The 27,987-nt window shown below is 46.2% G+C and overlaps 1 protein-coding gene across 1 annotated transcript in view; it reads left to right on the forward strand.

Moving 5' to 3' along the window:
• Window positions 1-27,342, forward strand: part of CTNNBL1 (catenin beta like 1) — a 47,234-nt gene extending 19,892 nt beyond the window's left edge. The window contains exons 8-16 of the mRNA XM_059862561.1: window positions 326-398; window positions 671-729; window positions 1,385-1,533; window positions 6,049-6,230; window positions 14,417-14,514; window positions 15,556-15,636; window positions 21,208-21,345; window positions 21,938-22,010; window positions 27,096-27,342. Of these exons, the coding sequence (XP_059718544.1) occupies window positions 326-398; window positions 671-729; window positions 1,385-1,533; window positions 6,049-6,230; window positions 14,417-14,514; window positions 15,556-15,636; window positions 21,208-21,345; window positions 21,938-22,010; window positions 27,096-27,184 (942 nt within the window). The 3' untranslated portion in view covers window positions 27,185-27,342. The remainder of the gene's footprint in view (window positions 1-325; window positions 399-670; window positions 730-1,384; window positions 1,534-6,048; window positions 6,231-14,416; window positions 14,515-15,555; window positions 15,637-21,207; window positions 21,346-21,937; window positions 22,011-27,095) is intronic.
• Window positions 27,343-27,987: the final 645 nt, after the last annotated feature.

The raw sequence follows: 27,987 nt of genomic DNA on the forward strand, positions 1-27,987 counted from the left end.
ACAGGAAAGAGATTCTGTGTGGCAAACAACTGGAGACTGTTCTTAGGGGTTTTGAGCCAACTTGGCCAAACCTACTGATGTAGGACCATGTGAAGAATCACAGCGGACCTTCTACATGTGTGCATGCATGAACCCACCAGCTCCTCCTATCGCCCCTGAATCAGAATTGCTGCTGTTCTGTCACTGAGGAATACTGTAGAATTACTGCAGTTGTGTTTTATTTTATGTGCTGCTCATACATTTGGTGATTTGATTAATGTGTTCTTCAAATCAATGAGATGCTGAGGGCCGTGCCCTGATGGGTCTCTTGTTCCTTCCCCCACAGGCTAAGATGCCTTTTGATGCCAACAAGCTGTACTGCAGTGAGGTGCTGGCGATTCTGCTCCAGAATAATGATGGTGAGCCATGCCTGCCATATCTCTGTCAGTGAGGGCAGAATCCAGGCTTCTCTCAGATCACAGCAGCCCTTTTCTGCCTCCAGCTCTCCTTTGCTGTCTTAACTCTCCCCCATGTGCTCCCTTACCTCCACCCTCTCTTTCTCTGCAGCTTTTGTGCTCTGTCAAGCTGTATTGATTTTGTTTGCTGATGTATCAGTGTTAGATGGCTGTAAAATCTGACAGTTAGCTTCATTTTTCTCTCTCTTTTCCCCCTTCCCCCCACCTCCGTCTAGACAACAGAGAATTGCTTGGGGAGCTGGATGGGATCGATGTGCTGCTTCAGCAGTTATCTGTGAGTAATTCCCACATGCCTTCTCTTCCATCAGGGGACTGCTGGGCTGGATGGGAGGAGTGGAAAATATTTGGGGTGCTGTCCTAGCAGTGCTTCATATTTGGTTAGGTATAGTCCCCAGATATCTTCCATGTGGTGTGTCATCCATGGTCAGTGAGATGAATCCCTTCTGTAAAGATGTTAATGCTGAGTTGCATGGAAGTTAAATTATTACATTATAGTTTCATAGCAAGTTGGAGGTAGGCAGGGTTGGAATTGGTCCATCTTCAGCATGCTTCACTTCAGGCACAGAGCTGGCTGAAGGTACTGTGTTGCTAGCTCACCTCTGTTTCTTCAGGCAGTGCTGCCTGCAGCACCCTCAGGTATGAATTATGTAGGAATCTCTGGTAATCAGCTTATCCACATACTTGAGTGTGAATTTGCCCTTCCCCTTGCAGGCCCTGTGTATTATCCTTTAAATCCTGCACCAGGCTGCTGCACATTTGTGGGTGCACAGTCAGGGCAGCAAAGGGCAGCAGCTGCAGAGGAGGCAGCAGTGACCTGTCACTGGCTGACACCTGTCATGTGCTGGAGCTTTTGGTGCAAACTCTTCATGTGTGTTCTGCAACAGCACAGCCCAACATCTGGGGGTAATTTTGCTTTCTTTGTCATTCAGGTGTTTAAAAGACACAATCCAAGTACAGCAGAGGAACAGGAAATGATGGAGAACCTGTTTGACTCCCTTTGCTCCTGCCTAATGCTCAGCTCCAACCGTGATCGCTTCCTGAAGGGTGAGGGTCTGCAGCTGATGAACCTGATGCTCAGGTACCTCATTATCCTTGTGATTTCCTTCCTGCTTTTGATGTGCCAACACATGTTCTGGCTAGATATTTATGATTTTATTTTAAAACTTCTGTGTTAGGATATTTGTCTGTCTTCTCTTTTTTTCCCAGCAGGTAAGTAAGTTGGACTTTCTCAGACATGGAATCTCCACTCTTTGTCTTTAACTTTATTTCCTAAGAACTGAGGTTGCCACAGTTGCTGCTGGAAAGTGGCAGATCTTTCATCTGGGTGTCTGCCACAGAGAATGCTGTAGGTCAAGTAAACCGTCAGAGGATTTAAATGACCTCTATGAGGGCAGGAGAGGACCTTTGGATGTCTATAGGGAAAATATTTTTCCTTTTGTTCCCCAGTTCAGGCTCCACTGTGTTGTATAGCCTCTGAGCTGCTGAATTTTTGTGGATGCTGATACAAAAATTACTTTTTTGAATGGGGCATAAGTTTGCATTTCTTGTGCTGTGCTTTGTCACACCCTGAATCTCTGGGGCTTCTCTGCTCTCTCTCCACTTTTCCTTGCCGGGCTGGCACTGAGTTGTGTCTGCTGGGCTGTCTGGCTCCCCAGAGCTGCAGGAGGGCACAGTGGGCTCTGTCTGGCTGTCCCCAGAGTGCCAAGCTGTGTGCTGGCGGGTTAGCAAACACCAGCCATGAATGCTGAGCTCCTGCAGCTCAGGCCTGGGGAATGTGTGGCAGCAGGGAACTGAATAAATAACCCAACATGGATTATTCAAATAGGAACACTGGGTTTTCTTGTGGCTAATTAAGGAAAAGCTCCAAAACTAAGAACGGGAGGGAGGCCTCCCTCTGCCTGGAGTCCTAAGCTGCTAAAGCAGCCTTGCAGAACTAATTAGTTGGAGTTCTTGTGCCATGTGGGTGGGATTCAGTATTTGGATTTTTAAGAGCTTTTTACCCATTTTTTGACTCTACTGTTTACCACTCTCTGCACAGGATTCCAGCTGGAAAATTATGACGAGAGGAAAATTTCTCCTTGGCTGCATTTTGCCCCCCATAGTAGTTGCAAAGGGGTTGGGAGGGACAAAGTCTGATAGACAGAGTTTCCAAGGCCTCAATCTGTGGATTTTACAGTTTGAGTAAGATTGGTAAAGTGACAGTGGAAAAAAACTAGCAATTTACAGAATTTGTTCTAGAAGCTTCTGTCACTACTGTCCACAGGCATGTACTGTACTACTGCTGATATTTTATATTTTTTAAACTCTTCTAATCTAGTTGTAGTGCTTAGAAGCTCTCACAGTTGCTCAGTTTTTCTTGGACAGAGCAACTTAGGTGACCACAATCTGTTGTTGTAAATAGGGAGTGAATGTGGATAGTTGTGATCTGAAGCTGTACATCTGTATCTTCTTGATACCTTCCTGATAAACAGCAGAGAGCAGACATGCTTTTCAGTTGTGATTGACCACCTTGCCCACAAGCAAGGCAGAGTATTTTTCTCTCCTGTTGGTGTCCTCTGAAGGCCGGGGGCAGAGATCTGTTATTTTTTGGTTTTACTTTGGAGGTGGTTAATCACTGTACCACAGCCTGTGCAGATGAAAGGACAAATAGGCAAAGTTGAAAGTGTATTGACATGATGTGAGATAGATAAGCTGTGTGAGAATAAAGATATCAGGCTTGAATCTCCATTACTGTCGTAGGGAACACAGCATTCTGTGTCTGGTGCTGCCCGATCCATCCAGCCAAGTCGTTCCATTATTGATGGCTGTGCACACACACCTGCAGAGAGCTGCAGCAGCTTTCAATGAGCATTTAATGTGCTCGTGATATTCCTACAGATAGTCATGAGAACAGGATGGTTTCTGTTGTACTGAGCCTTCAAATGTGTGGCCAACAGCAAAAGGCAATGTTGTATCATGTGAACTCCTCCTGGTTTAAGGGGGGTCAGTGGTAATGCCTGAAAATGAGCCCAGTGTGGCTCATGTCCATGGCCAGATGGGTCCTGGGGCTTCACCAAGCAGGTACATGGGAGGTGAGCAGAGGGTCTGGGAGAAGAGCAGGTCAAGAGGGATGAAGCTGGTGACAGCAGGAGTGAAGGAGGAAGTTTGGAAGTAGAATGAGAGCAGGGCTATATATAATTATTTAATTCACATCTCTACACCAAGGGAAGCTTGTTTATTTTATGTCATATCTTTATTAAAACCAAGATGGTTTATCAAGGTAGCAGCCACCAACAGAAAGTTTAGAAATGTCCCTTAGAATTAAACTAAATTTTCTTTGTCGTTTAGAAAGTACTTCTTAGTGCTCAGTCCCTCAGTCTTGCCTTAGTAACCTAACTGCAGTTTAGCCAAAAGAGAGGGAAACAGGCTTGTCCTGTCAGCTCCTGGGGCACTGACAGGCAGTTACTGCTTTGGCTGTAGAGCTGTGTGGGGTTTGAGGAGATGCAGCCCGGGGGATGTGTCACTCCTGGGGGATGTGTCAGGGAGATTCTCTGTTGCTCAGGGAAAATGATGTGTGGCTTTCCCAGCTATGAACTGAGGAGCATGTGTATGCACAGAGACAAATAGAGTCCAGGGAGCTCATGGGGATCTGCAGCTCTTGGGCCACAAAATGTTCTGTCCTGCAGCTATGCTGAGACTTTTCTTGACCTTCAATAAAAGCTTTTGTCTCCTGTACAGAAAACAAGGTGAAACAAGACAACTCCATATGGCTCCCCAAAGCTTTTCTGTAGCTATTTCAGGGTAGATTTTTTTATGATTATTAAAATATTTTTATGTTTCCTTGTCCTGCTGTTCCTAATGACCCCTGGAAACATAAGCTGTCTCTTTACTAAATCTTCTGGTTAATTGAATGGAACCATTTTATGCACACTTTCCCAGGAAATCTAGTGTTCTGCTTTTACTGGTATTTTGGAAAGTTAAAGGCTATGTTCTGCTAATGTGGAAAGTACAAATAATGTCAGCACCTTTTTTTAAAAAAATTGATGTATCAAAAGAGTTGTCTCGGATGTAAAGGTGTTAAAAGGAGGAAAACAATGGTCAGTGACTAAAGTTGTAATTCAGAGTTTCCATGAACACTGAGGCCCATCCACATTTGGTGATTCTCATGTTTGCCTGTCTGTGAATTAGTGTTCAGCTAAAAGTTCCCTCAATGAGCACAGATGAGACTAAGATAAACTGCTTGCCCTCTGGCAGAATAAATATTTCAAATAAAATCAACTCCAGACAGTCCAGGCAAGCAGCTATTGATCTCTAAAAGCCTGAACTTAAACCCAATGAATATTCCAGAGCTCAGCCCTGCACAGCCTTCCTAAATGCTGATCAATATGCAATTACTTCCCCTGAGAACATTTCTGGTGTCATCTGGCCTAAGGAGTACTTTATTTTTAGCTCTCTGTAGTGGGGATGTGGGGGTGTCAAACCACCCTCCTGCATAGCTCTTGGTTGCCGGGGGGAACTCAGAGTTCAGTTCCACACTCTGCCCTCCCACCACGGGGTCAGAAGTGCCTGTGGCTGCACTGGGCAGGGTCCCTTTCTTTCAGGCTGGGGTGTTAATATATAGGTATTTTAGTTTGCCTGTTGTTAGGGGCTCATGAAGTTGGGTCTCTGCAGGGGAGTTGTTTTCCACATCTCTCTGGAGGCTTTGAGGAGCCCCTGCTGATGGACATGAGGTCCTGGTGGCTCAGTTTGCAGCTGTGCAGGATCAGAGGAGATTGGCCTTTGCTTGGGGTGAAAGGTAGTGAGGCTTGTGACTGTCCTGTCCCAGAGGGCATGTCCTAGGCTGGCCTTTGGGGACACTGGTGGCTTATGTTCTCCAAGCTCATATTAGCTCCTACTGATACTCACTTGGTCTGGGCTGTATTATTGAGCAGTTTTTCAGTTCAGTTTCAGTTTTCCCCTGGATGGGTTATAAATTCCTCTGGTTTGGTTTGTGAGGTACAGGGCAGTTGGAGATAATTTTCAGGGCCATCCTGTGTTACTGGTGTGAGTTAGCACCATTGACATTCTGAACTGGCATTAAAGCAGAACAGCCCAGAGTCTGTCAGCCTCCTTCCATTGTGTGGTTCCTGGTGATGGGGTTTCATTAAAACTGACCCAGCTGTGCTCACCAAACGTACTCCTTTATTAAATTAAACTGTTTTTAGATTGAAATCCTGATCTTTTTGGAGATAGTATTTGCCTTTTGTATCCAACCCAGCCCCCCCTTCTGTTTTGTGCCAGTGTTTGTAAAAGAGTGAAAAAATATCTTCTTCAGTAGCCAAGAAATAAGAAAATAAAACCATGACAATAAAATACATAAAATGAAATAAAAATAGAAAATAAAAAGAAATAAAAGACATTAAAAAAGAAATAACCAAGACAATATTCTCAGCCACAGTTTTGAAAAGAGTTACTGTTGATACAATATTTTAGCTTCTAGAAGAGAAATCTTGCTTAGAGCTTGTGCTCAGACTCTTCATCTTGTCCTTGTCATGTTCCTTTCCTTGTCTCTTTAAAGTAGGGTTCTCCAAAGCTCCTCATGTCCCTGTACAATTTAATTTGCCTCTTTTCACAGAGAGAAGAAGATTTCCCGCAGCAGTGCCCTGAAGGTGCTGGACCACGCCATGATTGGACCAGAGGGCACAGACAACTGTCACAAGTTTGTGGACATCCTTGGGCTGAGAACCATCTTCCCTCTCTTCATGAAATCACCCAAAAAGATAAAGAAAGTTGGAACAACTGAAAAAGAACACGAAGGTGGGTGTGCTCCCAGATCCTTCTTATTGCTATGAAGAATGGACAGCCAGTGTCTGAAAAGTACCTGCAGGGAGGAGGGATGGGCACAGCACCCATCTTTGCAGTTTTCAGGCCTTGGTGTCCAGCCTGCTGCTCCTGTCACAGCTGGCTCTTGAGGGCACACTTGTCCTCCTTGTTTTGGTATCAGCAGCTCCTGGCAATTCCATTTCATGTGCTGTTAATAAGTTATTTTACTCCTGTAGAGTCTGTTGTTTGAAGCTCTTACTCTGATGCAAAACTCTTTTGAAAAGAGTAATGAGGCAACTACAAATGTCACCTCAAAAGCAGTGTTTTCATGGCTCTGAGCACTGAAGTGTGACTGGATGAACATCAGGCATTGCAGAAATAAACTGCATTGCTTTTGAAGTTGCCTTTTTTTTTTTTCCTTTTTATATTTTTTAACTCTCTACCCTGGAAAACTGCTTTAACAGAGATTTGCTGTGGAATAAAACTACTATTACTGTGGGACCTTACACTGAGCTGAGTGGTCAGTCCCTCCTGCTCTTGGTGACACTGCCTTTCCCATTTTGTTGGGAAACAAAATAAACTATGGACTATGTCTTGGAAGAAACTTTAAATACTGCCAGTGATGCTTAAGGTTTTGTGCCAGTTCATTGCTCAGCTCAGTTCTACAGAGGGTGAATGTTGTCAAAAGCTGAAGAGGTGTGAGTGGGTCTCACACATGCCTAGGATCCATCCTGAACTCCTGCAGCAAGCCAAGGGAAAGTGGAAGGAAATAGCAAAAACAAGGGAGCTTGAAACCAAATCCCCTGCTTTGGGACAGTCCTGGCAGCTCAGGTAGGACTCATGTGTCCTGCCAAGGCCAGGAGGGAGGTGCTGTCCCTGCAGAGCCCTCTGGGTGCTGGCTGGGACTGAGCAGCTCCTTTCTCTGGCAGAGTTGCTGAGCACAGCTGCTTGTTCTCCCTCTTAAGGACAAGGAATGGGCAGTGGCATGGGCTGGGCATGTGTGGCAGTGGCTGCTTTCCTGACATGGGTGGAGAGCAGGGGCTCACCTGTCACCCAACCCCAGAGCAATTCACACACTTGCTGGTCACTTTATCTGCCTTGTGTTGCTTGTCTTGGATAGATAATGGTGAGGGAGAAATTGTGGTCTGGAGTTTATTCAATGGACTTGCAGAGCTAGGTTTGGTTTCTGTAGGCTATGTAATAAAATTGCAGGTTTATGTAATAAAACACAGAGTTATGCTTCAGTGGATTTAGGGGAGGTTTAGAAATTTTCATTTTCAGTGTGAAAATGAGGTTTGTTTAATTCTTCTTACTGAGAGAAAGCTTCAGCTGGAATGGGAGGCTCTGGGTAGAGTCTGAGTCTTTGATTCATGCCATTGACTTAATTTTTCAGTTTTGGAAAGTGAGCTAATCTCTGTCTCATCTGCTTCTTCTGGAGACTGCAGCTGATACCTGTGGGCAGTCCTGGCTGCTGTGAGGATTAGTCTGGAAAGCCCTGACAGGGTCAGTTCCTGACTATTTCTGTGATAGCATGAAAAAGCAATCTGGCCTCAGGAGAATGAAGTGATCCATGCAAACAGGCTTTGTATCACATCTCCGTCTCATTATCATGCTGAAGAAATGGAGAACATTAAGATGAGTCCAAAAATCAGTTCTATTAAAATAAACTCTCCCTAAAAGGCTGTGGTAGTAAGTCCAATTTTCTTTGTTTTGCATCACTGGGCAGGTGAGTTACTGAATTTCTAATGACAGGAGGTAATAGAGATGTTCAGCAGGGTTCCCTGGGGCCTGTCAGCCGTTGTCCTGACACGGTGTAAGCAGCACAGTGTGTGCTTTACTCTGCTCAGTGTTGCCCCAACCATGCAGTAGTTGCTTCTGGGGGGAACCTGGCACAGGCTCCTGGGTGCCTCTGGCTTTAAGGGAAATGGTGCAGGTGTGGTATCATGGAATTGGTTCCCTCTGTGCTGTTCTGGTCCTAGGAACATGGTGCTTTTTGCTTATCTCTTTGTTTATTGATCAAAAAGAAATCTCATGTTCAGTCTGCATCTTTTCTCATAAAAACCTTATCCTGTGTTCAATCTGTTTTAAAAAAATTAATTAGAACAGTGTTGTATTAGGAGAGCTTTTATGTGTATGCCAAATGGAGGAAGAGATTCCTTTAAAGGATTCTTTGGAATGGCTTTGTAGCAGTGGCATCAGTATTTCTTTAAAGCAGCTCTGAGGAGCTGGGCTGTGCTTGCCCTCTCTGCATTGCTGCTGGGATGGTGTTGGGCTGGGCACCCCAGGCTGTGCTGTAAACCACAAAACCCTCAGTGGGCTCTGAAACTTGGGCCCTAATTACAGCTGCCTAAAGGTCAGCCTTGCTAAAATCCTCCAGCACTGGGTGAGGTTCCAAACAGCTCTGCTGAAGGGTTTGTCCTGCCTGTCCCTCTGTCTCTGTGTGCAGTGGCTGACGTGCCACCAGGCTGAGGGTCCTGGCACCCACTGTGGCTCCAGCTACTTCACCTGTCCCAGGACATCCAATGCTCAATCTCCAGAGCACCAAATCTTCTGTATGTGTCTGATGGTTGTAGGAAAATATCCCCTTGTCTTTATTTTATAGCAGTGTTGCTATTTACATAAGAGATAGTCTATAAAACCATGTTTGTTTTATTGTCTCTAAGGCAGTGTTCTGAATGTGACAAAATAATAAATACCCCAGTGAAAAAAAATCTCAATGTGACTTGCTGAGCTTTTATTTATTGCAGAAATTTATAATCCAAATTAAATTTGATAAAAGTAACTTCTCTGTAATGTATTTCTTCCTTTCTAAATGCTAGCATAAAGGTGTCAGTGCTGGTTAGCTACATTTTAAACACTGTCAGTGTTTAAAAATTATTTTACTCTAGGGAGCCTGTGAACAATTTAAATCCAAACTGCACGTATTTATGCTTTATGTACACTATGTAATTAGGGAAAAAGAAAGGGAAAATTTCTTAACCATCTTTATGGATGATCTGAGCCTGAAGATTGGGCCTGTGGTGTCTAACTGAGTGCACATTATCTACACTTGAATTTTGCCTGTGTTTGTACAGATCATTATATTAGGATATTAGATTTGGGAGAAAAAACTCATTGGAAGCAATTTCCCTTTTTCTGAGGCAGTGAAGCAACTCAAAGCAGAAATATTTTGCAGCTGAAGACAGAAATGGCTTAGAGTTTTCCTTTGTCTGTGTATTTGCAGTACTCATGTGAGTGCCCAACTGGTTTGGACAGCCACAAAGAGAACCAGCCTGGCTGTGTAGGAGGTGTTGTGGTTGTGTATTGTGAGCTGGTTGAACAGCAGTGTCCCTTTAATGTCTGTGATTGAAGGGAGTGCACAGAAATCTGCCTCTAGGTGGTTCTTGGCATAAATAGAGGGTAAGATTTTAAATAACACTTGTGTGTGGTGACTTTTGAAATGTGGGGATTGCTCTGTGAGCATCTGCATTCCCAAAACCTTCCTGCTGCAGAGCTGAGTGTCAGGGTGTCCCCCTGTCCATGAGGGTGCAGCAGCTCTCAGCACAGTCGAGTCACAGCATTGGATGCTGGTTTAAAATTCTTGAACAGTCTCAGTGAGCTAAAAATGGAGAAAACACAAATTCCTCCTGAATTAGAGAGTCTGTAGTGAAGCAATCATAGCTGGCTCGACAGGCTGTAGATCCTCCTGCTCTTTCTCAGGATGGTTATTTGCAGCTGAGTTTTGCTCACTTGGAGAGTGTAATGAACTATAAAAGGATGTTTGTCCAATTCATCTTCATTTAAAAGCCTTCTCTTGTCTTAGATGTCGGTTTTACTTAGGAATGCTTAATTTGATAACCTGAGAATTAGTTCAGCCAGTTTCCAAAGGAGAATTCCTATTGCTGGGGTGTTTTGCTTGTTGCCCTCTATCAATAACAAGGCCTCTTTTGGAGATCCTCAGCTACACCCTCCCTTTAAAAACAACAACAAAACCCATTTCTTAGTAAATACACTCTTATTCCTTTGTGACATGCACTAAAGGCAGCAGAGCCCTTGCAATGAATGTCTGCCTCAGAGCCAGATTCCCTGGGCGTGGGGAAGTGAAAAGGCAGCAGCAGAAACATGGCCTGATAAGGAGTTATTGGTATTATCTGAGCATCCTCTGTCAGCCAGCAGGAAGTGTTTTTCTTTTGGTGGTCTTGAGGATTGAGCACCCAGGGAAGGCATCAGTCTGTTTAAGCAGAACTTTATTATGCCAATTTGTTATTTCACCATCACCCTCTGACAGGAACCTGTGATTTGAGTGAGCCATGATGCTGAGAACAGAGTTAAATTTATCTCAATTAAAGTGAGCGTGCTCAGTTGCAAGAACATCAGAAAAATAAACTTTCTCAGTCAATAGAAAGAATTTTGTTTTATGTTCAGCTTGATGACTGGATCCAGCTCACCAGGGCTGTTGCATGTGGAGCTTTTCCAGCCCTCCCAGGACCCCCTTCACCTATCTATAAAATTGGTGCTTCTTGCTTGTTCTCAGTATTTTAAGATAATATTTTTCTTGGCAAAATGCAGTGATACTTCAGTGGGTTACTCTTCTGAAACGTAGATTATTAATGCAGGTGGAAACAAGTCAGGTTAGCAGATGCTACACCACTGGAATAGCATGTCCCAGTGCCACCTGTAATACTGGCATGGACCAGTGGCTTCATCCAGGTTTCCCTGAAGCCACAGGGTTGTGTGTCTAGGAGGGGTAGAAGTATCTCAAAGAGCTGGCTGGCTTTTTTCTAGTATTTTCCTGCTTCTAATTAGAAACTACATTTTATTTTAAGTGTTCTTTACAAGACAGAAGGCTCTTAAATGTGTTCTGCTGGGTTCACCAGATCATCCTCCTTGGCCTCCAATGGGCTGCTGTCCCTGGCATCCAGAGCTGCCCACTGTCCCCTTCCAGCAGGATGATGCTTGCCTCCTCTTCCTCACTGTTGAGCTTCCTCCCCTGCCAGGCAGATGTCCATTATAATGAGATGTAAAAAGAAAAAAAAAAGCAGGGGGTGGGGATAATAAAGGCAGAGGAGTGTAGTGTTACAGCTTGATTTGACAGGACCTCCTGCTGTTGCAGCTGCCAGTGCCAGCCATGGAATAGATTAATCTGTATTCCAACACGCGGAGCTGAAGTCAAGATCGATCTAATTAGGGTGTTTTAAACACTGCTTGCATGCTGAAGTCTCTGGGCCTGTCTGGAGAGGGAAAGGCTCCCAAGAGCTTGAGGTGATGCTGGGCCAAGCAGGACCCTGGTGCTGCTGCAGAAAGCACATGGAATGTGACCTCCTAGAGCCAGGGGTGTGTCTGGGATGGTGCCCTGCAGGATTGGGATCATGGGGAGTGGCAGGGCTTGCAGGTGAGCCAGCCATAGGGCAGCAGCAGTGCTACTGGCTGGTGAGAGAGAAGCCTCCCATCTTCCCACGTCCGTGAATTTAGGGGATTTTTGGGATGTTTGCATGAAAAAAGTTTTTGATGCATAGTAGCTGCCAGCTGGTACCTGTTATTTCTGTGGAGGCACCTTTGTGGTGCTTCAGCACAGCTTGGTTTGGTGTTTGCTTCTCAAAGGAATGACATTTAGTCATTCTTTGAAATAGAGCTCTTCTGCAACCTCTGCCTCTGGCCTTGTCTGTGCCTTCCCTGGAAGTGATGCCTTTTGTGCGGGGGATGTGGACTTTGGCTGAGTGTTACATTCCTATGGAGAAGCTCCCAGAATATTCTGTAGCAGGGAGGCTGCCTGTGGCTTCACCCTGGGGCAATGCACAGCTCATGGCCTCTGTCTGCACTGAGATCAAAGCCAGGCAGCTGCAGGTTCTGTGTTCTGGGGACTCAAAACAGCATCAGCTACTCACCATTTCCCAAAGGAGATCCAACCCTGAGCAAATATTGTGATTACAGCTTTTAAAATGTTGCCCATGTGAGATGGAGATTGGGTCAGTCCATGGTAAAATGGTGAGACCCCATCTGTGGGAACCTGCACCCCAAGGTTAGTGTTTCTCCCTTCCCATGGCTGTGCAAACACTTTAATCCACTGAATCATGGACTCAGCCTCTCATTGCATCAAGCTTTGCCCTCATTTTGGCCAGTGCCCTTGCCTGTGGATGTTGGTATTATTGGGCCAGTACTTGCATTATCAGACATAACCTTGATTTTGGGGTGCAGCATAAAACACACTGGTGTGTTATTTTTCAGGAAGCTGATAAAAAACCAGTTTAGATAGTTCAGAAATATTTCTGTAAAATATTTCTTTGAACATTTTGACCAGGCAGCTGAATATTTCCTGGATTTTCTGCAGTGATGTGTTGAAAGAATAACCTTGTTCTCAAAACCTCTGTGTCAGCTCCTTTAGACTTGTCAGTAGTTTTAAAGATTTTATTGATAAAATGGATAAATATCTGCATACAACCACCAAAGCAAAAATGATGGCTGAAATACATTTCCTAGTAAAGGAATATTGGAAAAAAGCAATGAAGATAGATCATTGGTGAGAATACTGCTACTAAAATGCTGCATCAACACTTCCAAAAAAAGAAGGTTGGGGGGAAAAAATAGTATGACATACAGAATGCTGACTTCTTCCTAAACCAGCAGAGCATATGTTGGCATATATGGGGGAAAAAAATCTTCATTTTGTTGAATTTCTTTCTCCTTAAGAAAATGGGAACTTGCAAGAACTTGAAGGTTTTTACGGTGCTTTTAATGTCAACAGTTAATTTGGTGTAGCTTTGTGTGGAGTAGCAGTTTGTGTGCAGTGGGAGCGTGCTCTGACGCCCCCGGAGCCATCGTTCACCCCCGTGGGGCTGTCGGAATGACGGAGCAGCCACACGGTGTGGCCACCCGATAAACCTGTTATCTGCCTGCTCCTCCTGCCAGCCACGCTCCCAATCTCCTTGGAACATGAAAAATTGACACCACCTCAGGCAGAAATCTGTTTCGAAAAGGAAGCTCCATTTATAAGGAGCTAATGAAATGGGGGGTGTTCATGTGCCTGTGCAGCCTCTCCTCGTGCTGCCCTTGTGCAGGATGCAGATAATCCGTGCAGCAGGGAGCACAGGCACCCTGGCCAGGCAGCCTGCATGCCTTCACCTTCCAGGGCCCAGGCAGCTGGGAGCAGGAGCTCCCAGCAAACACAGTGGTGACACTGGTTCTTTGTGCTGGACTGATCAATCAGAGCTGCTCATGGCTCTGGGCCAGTGCTGAGGAAATGCATAGTGTGACAGCATTGAGATGGTGATCCCTCTCCTCTGCACGCTGTGATTCCCCCTCTGAAAATATCAAATCTTGAGGCCTCATTGTTCCCTACCACCATGGCTGAGGAACTGTTTATGGCCATTAATTTTCGTCAGTCTTAATCAGCAAGATTACAGTGAGGACATCTTGGTAAAGCTAGGGTGGCTAAACCAGCAGGTCTGTGTTTAATGCAGTCATGCAGGTGGAAGTTGTACTGACTGGTTTGAAAAGGGAAAGATATTCAAGCCCTTCTCCTTTGCTTTGCACTGCTGTGCTTGGTCTTGAGGAGAGTGGCTCAGTCACCTCAGAGTGGTGGGACATTGACACAGGTGTCGCCTGTGTGCTTGCAGCCTTGAATTTTACTTGTCTCCTTGGTTTGTGCTGAACAATATGACCCCCTGGTGCAATTGAGAAGACTGTAAACATGTTTATTTGGTCGTTTCTGGTTTGTTGTGGCCCATTTATATTCATTGATGGGACTTTATTTAAATGAAAGTGGTTGGTTTGAGAATTTTTCCACTAGCTCATACCTCTTCAGTCTCTGCAGGAACGCACTTATTCCCTTTCTCCAGCTCTCTTGTTTCAGTAGCTTTGGTGACTTAAGGGTCATTTGGGTGTTGGCTTTGACCAGGGCTCCTTTAGGCACCAAAGAGGAGAAAACCAGAGTGAAACTTGTGCTCTATGTAAGGTTCCTGAGGCAGAGGTGGAGGAGACCTCACTGGTGGGGCTGGAATGAGGAGTTATCTGTGCTCCCTGCAAACATGGCTTGTGGCTCTCACTGCTGCTCTGTCTCCTCTCACCATGATGGGAAGGAACCAGGGTTCTGCTTATCAAGAGCTACGTGCTGGAGTGTTAATAGTGAATTTAATGGCATGTTACAGAGGGAAATAAGCTCCTCTTCCTGATCTCAGCGTGCAATTTTCATTTTGTATTTCTAGAACATGTCTGTTCCATCCTGGCTTCCCTTTTGCGAAACCTGAGAGGGCAGCAGAGGACACGGTTACTGAATAAATTCACAGAGAATGACAGTGAAAAGGTGAGTGCTGAATGTGTCTCAGTCTCTGGGCTGCCAGGTTAGGAGGGTTCTTGCCCAGGGTGCCTGGTGCGCTCGCTGAGTTACAAAAAGCCATCCTCCTACCTGCCTGCAGAGACTGCTGCTGTCACAGACCTTTGCTCTCTCATTCACATTGTATCTACAAACTGTAAAACTGGACATTTCGTGCCTCCACACCCCCTGTGCTCTTGTTTTCTGGTGCCCTTGCATATGGTAGTAGCAATTCTGTTCTGGGTTGTGTCTCTGCTGAAACCTGGCCCTAGAAGACAATCTGCAGTATTACATTGTGCTGACTCTGAGATCAGGACAGTGTGGAAAGGTGCCAGTGTGTCTGGTGAAGCTCTTTTGCAGAGAGTTTAGCAATTGCTGTGGTACACATTTAAGGTTCTCCACTCTTCTCCTGGAATGTTTCATTTTAGTGGTGTTTGCTCTGGGAGATTCTTCCCAAAATATTTACATGGTGGTGGATAGATCAAAGCTTTGCAGAAAATAAATAGCTTTTGCAAACCAGGGATCCCAAGGGATTTGTAAATTCTGCCACTGGGAAAATACTGGTTCCTTAGTATTCCTCATTAGTGTGTTTTAAAGGTGTTTTTCATAACCTGTTCTACCAATTGTAGATAATTACTAGACAGGATTTCAGCTGCCCTGACACAATTCAGAGGAGAATGGGAGAGCTGGAACATTCTGCACAGATAGACAAGTCCATTGGGGAAACCTGGAGCCTGGAGGACCACAGCACAGAGAGTGAGCTGGGGACACATGTCTGTCTGCTGCCATTTATCTGGCACTGATGGGACTGTGTTCCCATATAGGATGACATCCAAAAGCCTGCAGCCCCAGTGTGCTCATCCAACCAGCACTTGTACCCTCCTTCTGTAACACGTTCCTTCCCGGGAGGGACAGAACTGCCTGTTGCTTTGTGAAGGCTGAAGCTGAGAGGAAAAGAAAATTGCAGGAAGGATTAAAGATGATTGCATTGTTCTTTTTTCTTCCTTATGTCTCTCTCTTCTGCCCTTGCAGGTTGATCGGCTGATGGAACTGTATTTTAAGTATCTGGATGCAATGCAGGCAGCTGATAAGAAGATTGATGGGGAGAAACATGTATGTATTGCTTAAGTTTTGCCAGGTCATGTCTGTAACACCTCTGCACAGCCATGTCATCTGTACAGGATGTCTGGCTCAGCCAGTCACTGTTCTCAGGTGTGCCCTCATATGTGTTTCCTGTTTCCCTTAATTCCTATTGCCTCACTTTCCAAGTTCCAGGTAACCTCAGATAAAGTGGGCCAAGAATTTCTCTACAAGTCCTTCTGGCTGTCTCTTTGAGTGAATTTTACTAGAAGTACCTAAGTCTGTCTGTGCTTTAATTTGCCTTCGCTTTTCCCTGGCCGCCGTCCTGCTTGGTTTGGCAGATGGAGAGCAGGTGAAATGCAGAGAGACAATTACGTGATAATGTGTAAGGCCTCCTACCCTGGTCTGCAGAGTTGTGATCAGCAATGAGAAAGTGTCTGTGTTGATGAGTTGGCTGAGGAGCAGCCAAGGGCTGTGTGCTCTCTGCACACCAGCAGTGAACGTTTGAGTGACACGAGCCATGGTACCGCACAGCACTTTCTTGGAACTGAAGCTGGAACAGACCTTTTGAAAGGGAACGAGTGGCTGGAGTCAGGAAGCAGCTTGCAGAGCTGTTAGCCAGCTTGGCCAGCTTCCCACAAGATTATCTGTATCAGTGCTGGGGAGGGTGTGAGATTGATTAGCACCGACGGAGAGCAATGGCTGCAGCTGCCGTCGCGCGCGCCGTGCACTGCGTGCCACGGGCAGCAGCCCCCCGCCAGGCCCCGACAAACAGCTGCCTGCCTGCTGCCAAGGCTGCTTCTCCGGGCACTGCCAAACATTCCGAGGGCATCGGAGCACTGCTGCTGCTCAAAGAGGCACGGGGAGTGAGTGATGAATGGAGCTGCTTTTGCTGCCAGCTCTCAGGCTCCATCTGGGCAGCGGCAGCGTCACCACTGAGCGGTGGCCTGGAGGAAAACAGCATTTACCCTTTCCTCCTTTCCTTCTGTGCTCTGTCCTTCCTCCTCAGTACAGGGCAAGAAATTATTTATTCTTTACGTTTTGGTGTTGGTGTGGGGGCTTTAGAACTCAAAAAACAGATTGGGTTTTTTTTTAGTTGAAGCTTTGTAGTGTGTTGGAGCTGCTTGTACAGAGCCCTGAAATACCACATGCAGGGCAAGGGTATGTGCCCTTTATCCAGGAACACCTTGGAGCAGCCTGCAAACGTTAACATCTGTAGCAAACAGCCAGCACAAAGCAGGAGTGGAAGGAATTTGAGTGTGAAGAAGTTTTTGTGGAAGCTTTTCAATTAATAATATTAACCCATTCGTGTCTACTAAATGCATAAGAGACATAAAACTAAGGAATGTCAGATTCTCCTTCTGTATCCAAAATAAATGGACCTCAATTCTTTACCTTTTATTAGAACTAATAATAGGATTTCGCAGAAGCATCTCATAGGTGCAACACATTGACTGCAACATGTATAAAATATGATATTCAAGTTCATTCCTAGCTTGGAACACTTTTGGAGAATTATCATTTATTTTATTTTGTAGCATCATCAGATGGTCAGTGGGACATGGTCTCCTGAGATCTGAAGTGGCTCAAGTGTTTTCCCCTCACAGAAATAGCAAAAGCCATCATTCTGTCTGTCACATCATGGCACTGTCTGGCTGTGACAGGATTTATGGGACACTTTAGTGTTCCTTGTTGTGGCACATGAATCACTGAGGTGGATTGTATGAACACTTTAGAAATTATATTCTGTCACTGGGGGGCTTTTGACCCTTTCCTTGCAGTAGAGGACATAGTACCCCAAAAATCTGGTATACAGATCCTTACCTTTCTCCCTGCCTCATTGAAAAATGATACTTGGTGAGATTTTACAGGTTCAGTCTACACTGAAAAGAGTGAGATCTGAGTCTGATGGACAGAGTATCCTGGTGTAAGTCTTGCATTACAAGGAGTGAAAAGCTGCTTACACAAGGAATGACTGAGTGCTTTATCTTTAGTAGTGCAGCTGGCATAAGAAGTTCCTGCTCTTGTAGTTCTCCTCCTTTTTATTTCTTTTAGCTTGGCTTATTTTAGTGATTTGGTTTATAGCCCTGCTTTTCAGCCCATGGCAGTGATAGTAGGGGAATAGTTGAGGGAGGGGAGGAATTTCTGAAGACAGCTGTTTTGAGGAGGAACAGTTGTAATAATCTGCACCCTGATTTGGATTGTGAAACAGGATGAGGTCATTGAGCCCCTTCTTAGTGTTACCCCCTTGTTTGCTTCAGTGGAATCTGTTCAGAAAGGTTCAGAGGTGATAACTTGGTGATTATCCTAATTGCCATGGGAAACCCAGGAGCAAAGTCCATGAGAGCATTGTCTCCAACACCTGATGCCTATCTTAGCACTTTTCTCAGAGTGTTTAGTTAATGAAAATATCTTGTTCTCCTCTCAATTTCTTTAATTATTTCTGTAGGAAATGGTGCAACATCCTGTGGCCTTTACGTCTCTCTAAAATGAGGTATAATTATGGGTGGCAGCAATAGCCTTGATGATCTCTAAAGATGGTAGGAAATGACAAGAGATAGTTTAATATTTTTATAGTTCCATGGAAAATTATGCTCATCAGGTTTATTCAATAAAATATTCTCACCAGACACTTTGTGCTATAATGACTTACAAATTACATGCTAATTGTGGTACAGCTCAGCCACTCCATCCTTGAAAGGAAGAGGTGGAACTCCTAGGATGAGTGTGGTATCCGCAGGTGGAGATAACAGGTGGGGCTTTGTGTCAGCCCATCCTTTCAGTTTGGTGTAGAGAGACCGAATTGCTTGGAGCTGTGCTGAGGGCAGGACATGATGGCTGTGATTGTGGCTCTTAGTCTGTGGTCTGAAGACCCTTCCTGAGCATGTCTTGCATCCCTCAGCTCTCCCCACTAATACAGACTGAAAGTAGTAAGGGGAGAGACTCCATCCTTAGAGTGAGAAGCATGTTGTGGTGGTTGTTCTGGTGCATGGCTTTTTGGAACATGCTCATTTCTGTCCACCTGGATTGGCCTTGCTGTTCCACATGGTGAGGGTGTAAAACCAGGATCCTGGAGGTGTTCTTTGTTCTTGATCAGTATCCTTTTGTTCTGCCCAGCTGAGCAGTGCGTGCTGGAAGGTGAGTGATAGATGAGGAGGGAGGAGGATACAGAAATCTCCTCCAGTGCCTGTATGGAGCAATGTGATTTTTGGTACAGCACTGGCACATCCATCGCATCTTTAGGCTTGGAGTCTCTACTTGACACCTCGAGGCCTGTCAGTCCTGCCTCATTAGTGTGAGAGAAGCTCATTTTAGCTTCACAGAAGCCCATCTTATTGCTGTCTTCTCCCATCAGCAAGGGGCATCTCAGCACATATTGCTGGCAGATTAGAAATGGCACCTGAGCGCTCATTTGGAGGTTAGCGACTGACAGCTTTGAAAGAGAGTCCAAGTGGGAAAGGGGCTGCTTGGTACTGTACTGGAGGCAGACTAGCACTGAAAGGGTGGCTGTGGATTTAAAAAAAAGGACTGTGAAAAGGCACCTTAAAACTGTACTTGTCTTCTAATTCATATCTGCTTAATTTACTGGCACAAAATAATCTTCTCTGCTGAGAGGGGCTGTTGGAGCCGCCCCCGCTGTGTAATCAAGACCGCGGCTGCCTGGATCCAGCTCCTGTGATCACTGTGCTCGGATCAGAATACAGAGCAGACCTGGCCTTTGTTTCTTGCTCTGGAGATTCAGAGTCCTGGCCTGTGGATGTTTTTCTGCTCAGGAATTTAGCACTGTTGGGCAGAGCAGCCAATGAGCCTGTGTGCAGTGCAGAGTATGAGCAGTGGTACAGGAGTGAGTGTGTTGTCTTTTTTGAGTGTTTTTTTAGATAATTCAGTCAGTGTTCAGCTCTCTCACTAGCCAGACTCATCATTGTTCAGCTTTAGAGACCAGATTTGAGCCATTTGGCATGGATTTAGGGTGAGGGAAGTCACTCTCTGCACAAAATTAGATTTTTCTATTTACTGGCAAGAGCTCACATGCAGGCTTTGCCCAGTCATGCCTGTGCCTATGATTTTGAGAACCTGGAGTAAATGACAGTCGTGCATGTGTTGGAGTTTTCAGGATCTGATGCTCAAGTGTCACATCTGAGTGTAGCCAAAGCAGTTGATGTCACAACATGATTAAGAAGGCACTGGCTTCTAAACTTATTCTTTTACTGGCAGACTGGATTTCTAGGAGGAAAGGAGAAATATTACACTACCTAAGCTTTCCTCTCTCTTTCAAGAGGAAGTGAGAATCAGATGTCTAAGTTTCTCCATCAGCTTTCTATCTGGGGAGCATCCATTGCCCCCCCTCCAGGGAGAGTTGCACAGGTCTCATTTTCCTTCTTAGGCCTAAAACCCTCAACTCACCACTAGGTACGAGGGCTTGGCTTGACAGAACAGCAACATTTGGCAGCCTCGGTCAGCTTTGGTGCTGGTGACCGGGTGCCTGGAGCTCATGCGCCCGAGGAGGCGCGTCCTGCAGAGCGTTGCAGGCGCGCAGCGCTCGCAGGTGATGGCTCTAACGAGGAAATCTTGCTCCACCGGCGCGCACCCACCTGCCAACGGCTGCGGAATAAATCACAGAGCAGCTGACGAGCTGCTTCCTTTGTTTAAGAGCAAATGCTGAAGACAAACCCCAAAATGCAGAAGGTGACACGTGACACAGTTGTTTGGGCCTGTCAGCCCCCATGAGGATGGAGCACAGGCACGTCTGGGGCCAGCTCAGAGGAGGCTGCTCTGAGCTCGCTTCCGGGTGGCTCTTGCAGTGTTTTCAAGAAGATGGGCTTCTGGGGGAATGGAATGGAATGGAATGGAATGGAATGGAATGGAATGGAATGGAATGGAATGGAATGGAATGGAATGGAATGGAATGGAATGGAATGGAATGGCCTCTTTCATTCTTCCTCTGGCCTCCCTCTGGGCAGGTCTCTCTGGTGAAACTCGTGTATACAGAAGAAGGATTGATGGTGGGTCATCATTCCCATGGAAGTCTTTGGCTAAAAAACCCTGTCTTGGGTCTGCCCCAGCAGCCCCCCTTAGAAACAGCTGAAAGAGCTTGGCTGGGCATGGAAAAGCTGTCCTTGTGCAGGATTTTCAGATGTGTTTTCTCATATATCAGTCAGTCATGAAGCTAGAAGCCCGATAGCTCTTAGAGTGTGCTGGAGTCATGTTCTACACTGCTGAACAGCACCCTCAGATGGCCAGTAAAAGAGCAGGTTTTGTTCCATTCTGACAAAGAACTTGTAAATCACGGATACATGGGTCTGTTCCATAGTCACACACTCTCACCCCTCAATGTAGAAATGTGATTTGTATGTTTAAATTAAATTTTTGACTTGCAGATGGACACACTTCACGACCAGCAAAGGCAAAACTTCAAAACGGAATGAAATGTTTTGTGAATTTAAATGAATTATTAAAAATACTTTGGCAAGAAATATATGGCTGATAATGTTTGGGGGAACAAAACAATTCTTGAGAAACCACAAATTCCACCAACATTTTGCCACTCCTGATGGGAAGTGCTCTGAGAGAATCCTCACACCTTTCCTTTGTGTGGTTTTACAGGACATGGTGCGTCGAGGAGAGATCATAGATGATGACATGGAAGATGAATTCTATCTCCGTCGTCTGGATGCTGGGCTCTTTGTGCTGCAGCTCATCTGTTACATCATGGCAGAGATCTGTAATGCCAATGTTCCCCAGGTAAAGCTGCCTACAAGGTTGGCAGATCATCTGTGTTTCCATTCATGGTGCAGACAAGGCTCTAAATCTTTGCAAATGCTGTGTTGAGTAATTGTTTCTCTAATTCTCTTTTCGGGTGGAAGCCTCCTGTTTGTTGCACTTGTGTCCATACAACTCCATCAAGTTGCAGCAGATAGGGCATTAGTGGGGACAGAAGTTGATTACTGTCACTTAATTCGTATAATCTGTGTGAGCAAGGTCAGGGTTTGAAATGGAAAGGCCATGTTGATGCCATTGCTGAGGGAGCAGGGGGAAGGGACCTACTCTCAGGAGGTCTCACAAAAGCACAGCTACAGCTTTTCTTCATCTGTGCAAAATGCTGCATCTCTGCTTCCTCTGTGAATACATTGGGATTTGTGAATGTATTCTGTGGCTTCTTGTTTCTGTGCCGTGTGCCTTCCTGAATGTTCCTGAGCAGATGCTGAGGGCTGCCAAGACTGAGTTGGTTTTTGTGGTGCTCAGGTCTCTGCTTATCCCTCAAAGTGGGAAAAAGCAGGGCTGTGCATGGACTTGTGTTGAAGATCTCTTTCTTCTCTGTCCTACTCTCCACCAGATTCGTCAGAGAGTCCACCAGATCCTGAACATGAGAGGCAGCTCCATTAAAATTGTTCGACACATCCTGAAGGGTGAGTAGAGATATTTTTGTGCAAGTGTCTCATCGCTACCAGGGACAGCTTGGTCATGGCTTTGCAGGATGAGCTTTCACGTGTAATTCTCCCTGGCTTCCTGAGCATCTCCAGGCAGCAGCTGAGCAGTGTTCTGAGATCCTGGCAGGGCTGGGATCACCCTGATTAGTGGCGTGCTTTGCTTTGCCTCCGAGTGGGGACACTTGCTGTAGCTGCTGTCAGAGAGCAGCACATCACTGCACGCTTCCATCAGCTCCAGCCTGGCTGGAATTCACTGCTGACATTAACGTGAGAGTAAATATTTAAGGGAAGTGCACATGCCTGCTGGAGGGAAGAATAGTGGAGTCTCATCTTTCATTAACGTGGCCTTGCACTTTACCATCTGCACCATATTAGTACCCGTGGTGTATTTGTCTTGTTCTTAGCGTCAAATTAATAGGGATTATAGCATTAAAGTATCCTCCATAGCTTTAAAATGTAGCTGTTGTGATTTGCAATCCCAGTTTTAAAGTACTGCTTGTTATTTTTAATGCTCATGGTGAATTAGAGCAATGCCTATTTGAGCTGTGGCCTTCCTCTACAGCCTGCTGTCCTTCAGCAGCAGCCGCCAGTGGAACTGGGGGAGAAAAGGGCAGGACTCAGCCTCTTCCCATGGCCCCCTCAGAGCTGAGAGGCTTAGTGGGAGCAGCAGGGAACCAGAGCTGCCTGGAGAAGATGCTTCCTTATGGAATGTATCTGCTCCAAAGGGGCTGTGTTGTTTTCAGTGTGAGGAGAGGAGTCTATTTTTCTTCTGGAGGGAAGGGAAGCTTGACAGCATTTCTGGGATAGTGGGCTGTGGGTTGTATTTCAGCATTTCTGCTTTCTTGGGGAGCAATAATGTTCTCCTGGGCTTTTCTTGCCCCCACTTCAACAACGGCAGGTACACACAGCTTATTTCCTGCAAAACCTGTCGGTTTTCTCCCTTCTCATATGCAGGAAAAAAAGGAATCAGAGGGCTGGCTGGTATGACAAAATCAAGAGTGATTTTCTGACAGTGTGAAATTACCTGCAGCTATAGACAATCTCTTTGGCTCTTGTCTTTAGCAACAACGTGCAAGTTAATGCCTGCTGGTGAGCAGGGGGGGGCTGCATACGATGTCTTTTCTGATTTTAATTCTGATACTTGAAAATTCCTGCCTCTAAACTGCTCCTTTCCAATGTGGACTATGGCCACATCCCTGTTCAGATTCCCACACTTGCCCTGGGCCGTGTGTCCCTGGGGGAGTTGTCTGCACACCTCACGGTCACGGCTCTGGGGTGTTGACTTACATACCAAGCTGAATTGGAGGGCAGCTGCATTAAAATTTCATCTGATTCTTTCTTTCCCAGACAGTGACTTGCATTGTGAAACTTTCTCCGTGGTTGTATCAGGTGTTGCAAGCTCAGGGTCGTGCTGGGTTAGGTGCTCTCAGCAGCAGCACATTCCCTGCCTGAAGGGGCATGTTGCCTTGTTAATAATGCAGGGATGGGTACAGAGCTTGGGCTCTGACTGCAGCTCTCCCCCACTCTTAAACTTGCTAGTTTTAGAGACTTTTAGAGACAATAATCAAAACCTCAGTGATAAATTTCTTAGTGGATGCTTGTGAAGTCCTGCAGTGGGACTTGGAAGGCAGGAGCAGCACTGGGCTCAGCTGCAGTCTGGGATCTGAAATTTGAGCATTTCAGTAGTTACACACCTGTGTCCACATGTACATTCAGCACAGATTCAACAGCCTGTAACAGCAGCAGCACCAGGGACATGCACCTGCATCTCTGAAGGAGTCACTTCCCTGGACACAGCTTCCCTGGGAAGCCAAGGGGTTGGAACAGGGTATTTGGGTGTGGACCCTGATGTGTGCTGCTGGGATGCAGGGGCCAGGAAGGGGCTTCCAAAACTTCACTGGAGTCAACTGCACTCTATTGCAAGAGACTGAGAGATCAGGAGCCTGAGCCTTGGCTGGAATATTTCTAGGCTACTTCCCAACTTTCCCAGGACAGATGAGGACTGGTTTATTTTTACTTTTCGTACAGTGTTTTGCTCTTGTTCAGTTTTTATTTTCTATTTTTGCATACTAATTAGGTGCTCAGTTTTTAGTCTGATTTTTATGGCCTACATATTCTCCATGTTTCTCTGGCAACCTGACAGCTGATGGATCCCTTGGGGTGGCTCAGAATTACTTACGATGCAAGCAAGGAAGCGAGACTGTTTTCTTATGGTAGAGCTTTCAAGGGGGAGGAGTGGGCAGGGAATAACGGGAGGCTCATTAATGCATTTCCGCAGGCTGACCAGTCCTCCCACACTTCCTTTTTCTGGAAGATCAAGCACTTCTTGCAACAGGACAGTTAGTTTATGCTTTGGAAGAAAACAACTGAGTGGTGTGTACCTTGGCTAGGGAGGTGTTTTGGGGATGGAGGCTGGATTTGGGATGGCAGCAGCGTCTGTATCTTGGGGAGGTGCCTGATCTCCATCTGTCATTGGGAATGGAGTGAGGCACAGGCTTCTCTGAAGTGATACTTGGCTCTGGAATGGCAAATCTCTCTGTTCCTCACTGATCCAGAGGGACTAGCCATTGATCCTGGCTACCTCAGGAGCTCTGTCAGACCTGCTCCTGCTGAGGCCCCCCCTCCCAGCCCCACACCTGGTGTCAGGTGAGCAGGCACACTGGGAGCTGGGCATGTGGAATGTCTGCTGCACATTCCAGCCCAAACCTGTTAGCACAGGTAAACACAAAGGAAGGGTCAGTGTGCTCTGAGGATGGAGCTCAGTCTGGCTCATGGTGCCTCCATCTGTGCAGGCTCCAGAGCTTCCAATATCCATTACAAGCCTCAGTATTTCCCAATTGATTTTTACTGTTCTGTGACCATTGTATTTTGTCTAATGAAGCAGAAACCAATCTTGGGCCCTTTCCCTTTGTGTAGCTACAGCAGTGTGTAAGCTCTAGTTAACTGTTGGCAGGAGCAGCTTACACTTGATTTTTTTTAGCAGTCTCAGTGAAGTGGTGGAATTTTAAATAAAAAAGTAAATACATAAAATCTTGGTTGGAGATTTACTTTTTTAAGCCTGGTTCTGGGGGTTTTATCTGGTGTCTTCAAGCTGCTAATGCTTCAAATGAGCATTAGCAGCTGTCATAACCCAGTAAACATTCTGCCTTAGAGTAACAGGGGTTTTAGTCTTACAAAGCCTAGAAGTTTAGAAGGAGAAATGCTGAGCTTTTGGACAAGATAAGAAGAATTTGTGTCTTGTTTTTGTTTGGGTGATCTCCTGGTACAAAGGAAGGGCAGTGTCATTAGTGGCACTCAGTAGATTCCTGCTTTAGCCCTAGTCCAAGCAGTCTGGCCATCCTTACAGCTGGGGACAGAGCTACTGGCTGTGCCAGGCTTGGAGACTATGGCTGTCCCTCACCTGGGCTTGGAGAGGCCACTGCAGGTGGGAAGTGTTGCCCTTGGGCTGCAATAAACTCCAGCACTCACATCCACTGCCATGTTCCAGAGGCACTTACCCTGATGGAGCATGGAAAGGGCTGCTGGGGACAGAGCTGGCTCCTCCACCAGTACTCAGGCTCTGGTACTGCCTGAGGGGACAGAGGACCCTGAGCTAAGAAGGGGACCCCATCCCTGTGCACTGGGATCATCTCCTGCCTGAGGTTTGGATCCCCAGTGCAGCCCAAAGCCTGCGCAGTGCAGCAGGGCTGAGCTGCCTCGCAGCAATCAGTCCACACACAGGGAGTTGCAATGAATCCCTCCTTGTAGGAGCTTTCAGCTGCTTTTAAGAGCTGTGGAGAGCAGCTCCTCCACTGAGAGAAGGTGCCCTGAGCTGGTCCCTTTGCTGGGACAGGGGGCAGCTCAGGTTCACCTGCAGCAAACCTCAGCGTTACCACCTACTCATATTACAGGTATTGGAGCGGTTTATAAATAATAAAAATATTTTTCCCAGAGGCTTTTTAAAGAGCTCTACTGTCTTTACATGAAGAGAGAGAGAGAGAGAGAGTGTACACACAGGAGGGAAGACTCCCACATCAGCTAACTTCTGCCTGTCCTCACTGCTTTCAGTGCTCCTGTAACAAAGGCTTTGATGGAGCTCAGAGCGTGTAGCTGTGCTAAATGTATAAATATTAAAGCAAACTTTCTGCAGCAACTTACCATTCAGTGCTGAATACAAGCTGTTCTGTTTGTTTGGAAGAAGGAAAAGAATGCAAGCAGGTGGAGGCAGGGAAGTGCTGTCTTAACCATCAGCCTGCTCCTGATTCCTCAGATTTGTTCAGCTCCTTGCTTCTGCAGCTCAGAACCTGCTTTTCATATTTTCTTTTTAAACCGTCTTTGAAAATGCAGGTTCTGGTTGCAGGAAGGAGGGAGCTGGTAGGGGATGAGAGGTGCCAGCTCCAAATGAATATCAGGAAGGTGAGCTACAGAGGGAATTCTCAGTTCTGTGGTGTTTGGCTGTGTGCATGAATGGGCAAGACCGTGGTCAGGGTCTGTGTCCTCTGCATGATGACAAGTAGTTTGGTTTGTAGTTGAATCTGAACTGGTGGCTTTTCTTCTGTGTGGTTAAAAGCACTGGGTAGATAGAGGAATTGGGTCTCCTGGGCAAAAATCCTCGTTCAGGATGCGTGGACAGCAGGCAGGTTAAACCCAGGACTGGGAATGATTAACAGTTGTCACAGACCCTGCCTGACCTTCCCTGATGACACTCAGTGTCCAAAGGGACCTAGGAGGCCGGTGATTTGCAGTGATTTACGGTACTGTTTGCATTTCTTGGGCATAATGCCATGATTCCCATGCCAGGAAATGGGTGCTCCTGGGTGCTGCTGTCTGCTTGGGCCAGAGCAGGGAGTTCTCTGCGTCTGTCTGCCTCAAAAGCTTTAATGAGTGTCAGCAGGTGTTTGTTATGCAAAGCTTTAACCCTGGGGATGGGCAGGAAAACCGTCAATGCTCCTTGCATTAATTCCCATTTGGCTGTTTGCAGTAGTGTGGTGTAGATTCCTCTGTGGTGTCCGCAGGAGTTGTGGCCCTTTGTTTGTTCCAGTTGCACTCAAAGCCTGTGTCCCTCTGCTCTCTCTCTCCCTGCAGAGTACGCGGAGAACATCGGGGACGGGAAGAACCAGGAGTTCCGGGAGAGCGAGCAGAAGCGGATCCTGGATCTGCTGGAGAATTTCTGAGGCCCTGGGAGACCCCTCTGTGTCTGCCCACAAGGACGTGGCGCCAGTCCTCCCTCCTCCTGCCCCTCCTCCAGCCTCTATTGCACGATCAAAGTGATGTTTCTATGAAACTGCTTCTAAATGGGATTTGGGAGATATTAAAGATAGTTTGCTTTTTTTTTTTTAGTTGCTGGTTTGTTATTTGAGGAGTGTTTTGTGAGTGGGGCTGCAGCTGCATACCCAGCACAAAGCCAGCATGAGGTTCTCATCTTTTTTATCATTTTCCCCCTAAATCAAGCTGCCAAGGATCAGTGTGAAACAATACAAATGTATGTGTGGCAGGGAGGGCAGAGAGGAAGCCTGCCTGGCTCGAGAGACTGCTGGCAGGTTATTCCAGCCTGATCCATTAATGAAAATGTACAACCCTTGCTCTGATGGGAACCAGGGAGGCTGAGGTGGCGGTGTGTGTCCAGTTCGTCCCTTCTTCAGTGGCAGACGAGATCCAGGAATTGGCCACATCAGCCATTCCTGTTACATCTTCCTGAAGGTGAGTGGGAATTGAAAGTAGGTTCTGGCACAGGCTGGTCACTGTTCCCTCCTGAAGAGGGAAAAGAGTGAATGAGTCCGTTGGGGTTTTATCCAGAGCTAAGAGTGAGAGGAGGTAAGCAGTGGCATGCCCAAATTCCATTGCCTTCCTTTCACAGTCAGCTTTGGGTCTTGGCTATGCTTGTTCAGTAGAAAACGAGTGTTGTGGTTCCTGGACAGGGAGCTTGGCTCTGGGAGCAGAGGGATGGCCCTGCCTGCCCCAGGGGAAGGGACCACAG

Source organism: Haemorhous mexicanus, chromosome 18 (genome assembly GCF_027477595.1).
Source record: "Haemorhous mexicanus isolate bHaeMex1 chromosome 18, bHaeMex1.pri, whole genome shotgun sequence".
Classification (NCBI taxonomy): Eukaryota; Metazoa; Chordata; class Aves; order Passeriformes; family Fringillidae; genus Haemorhous; species Haemorhous mexicanus.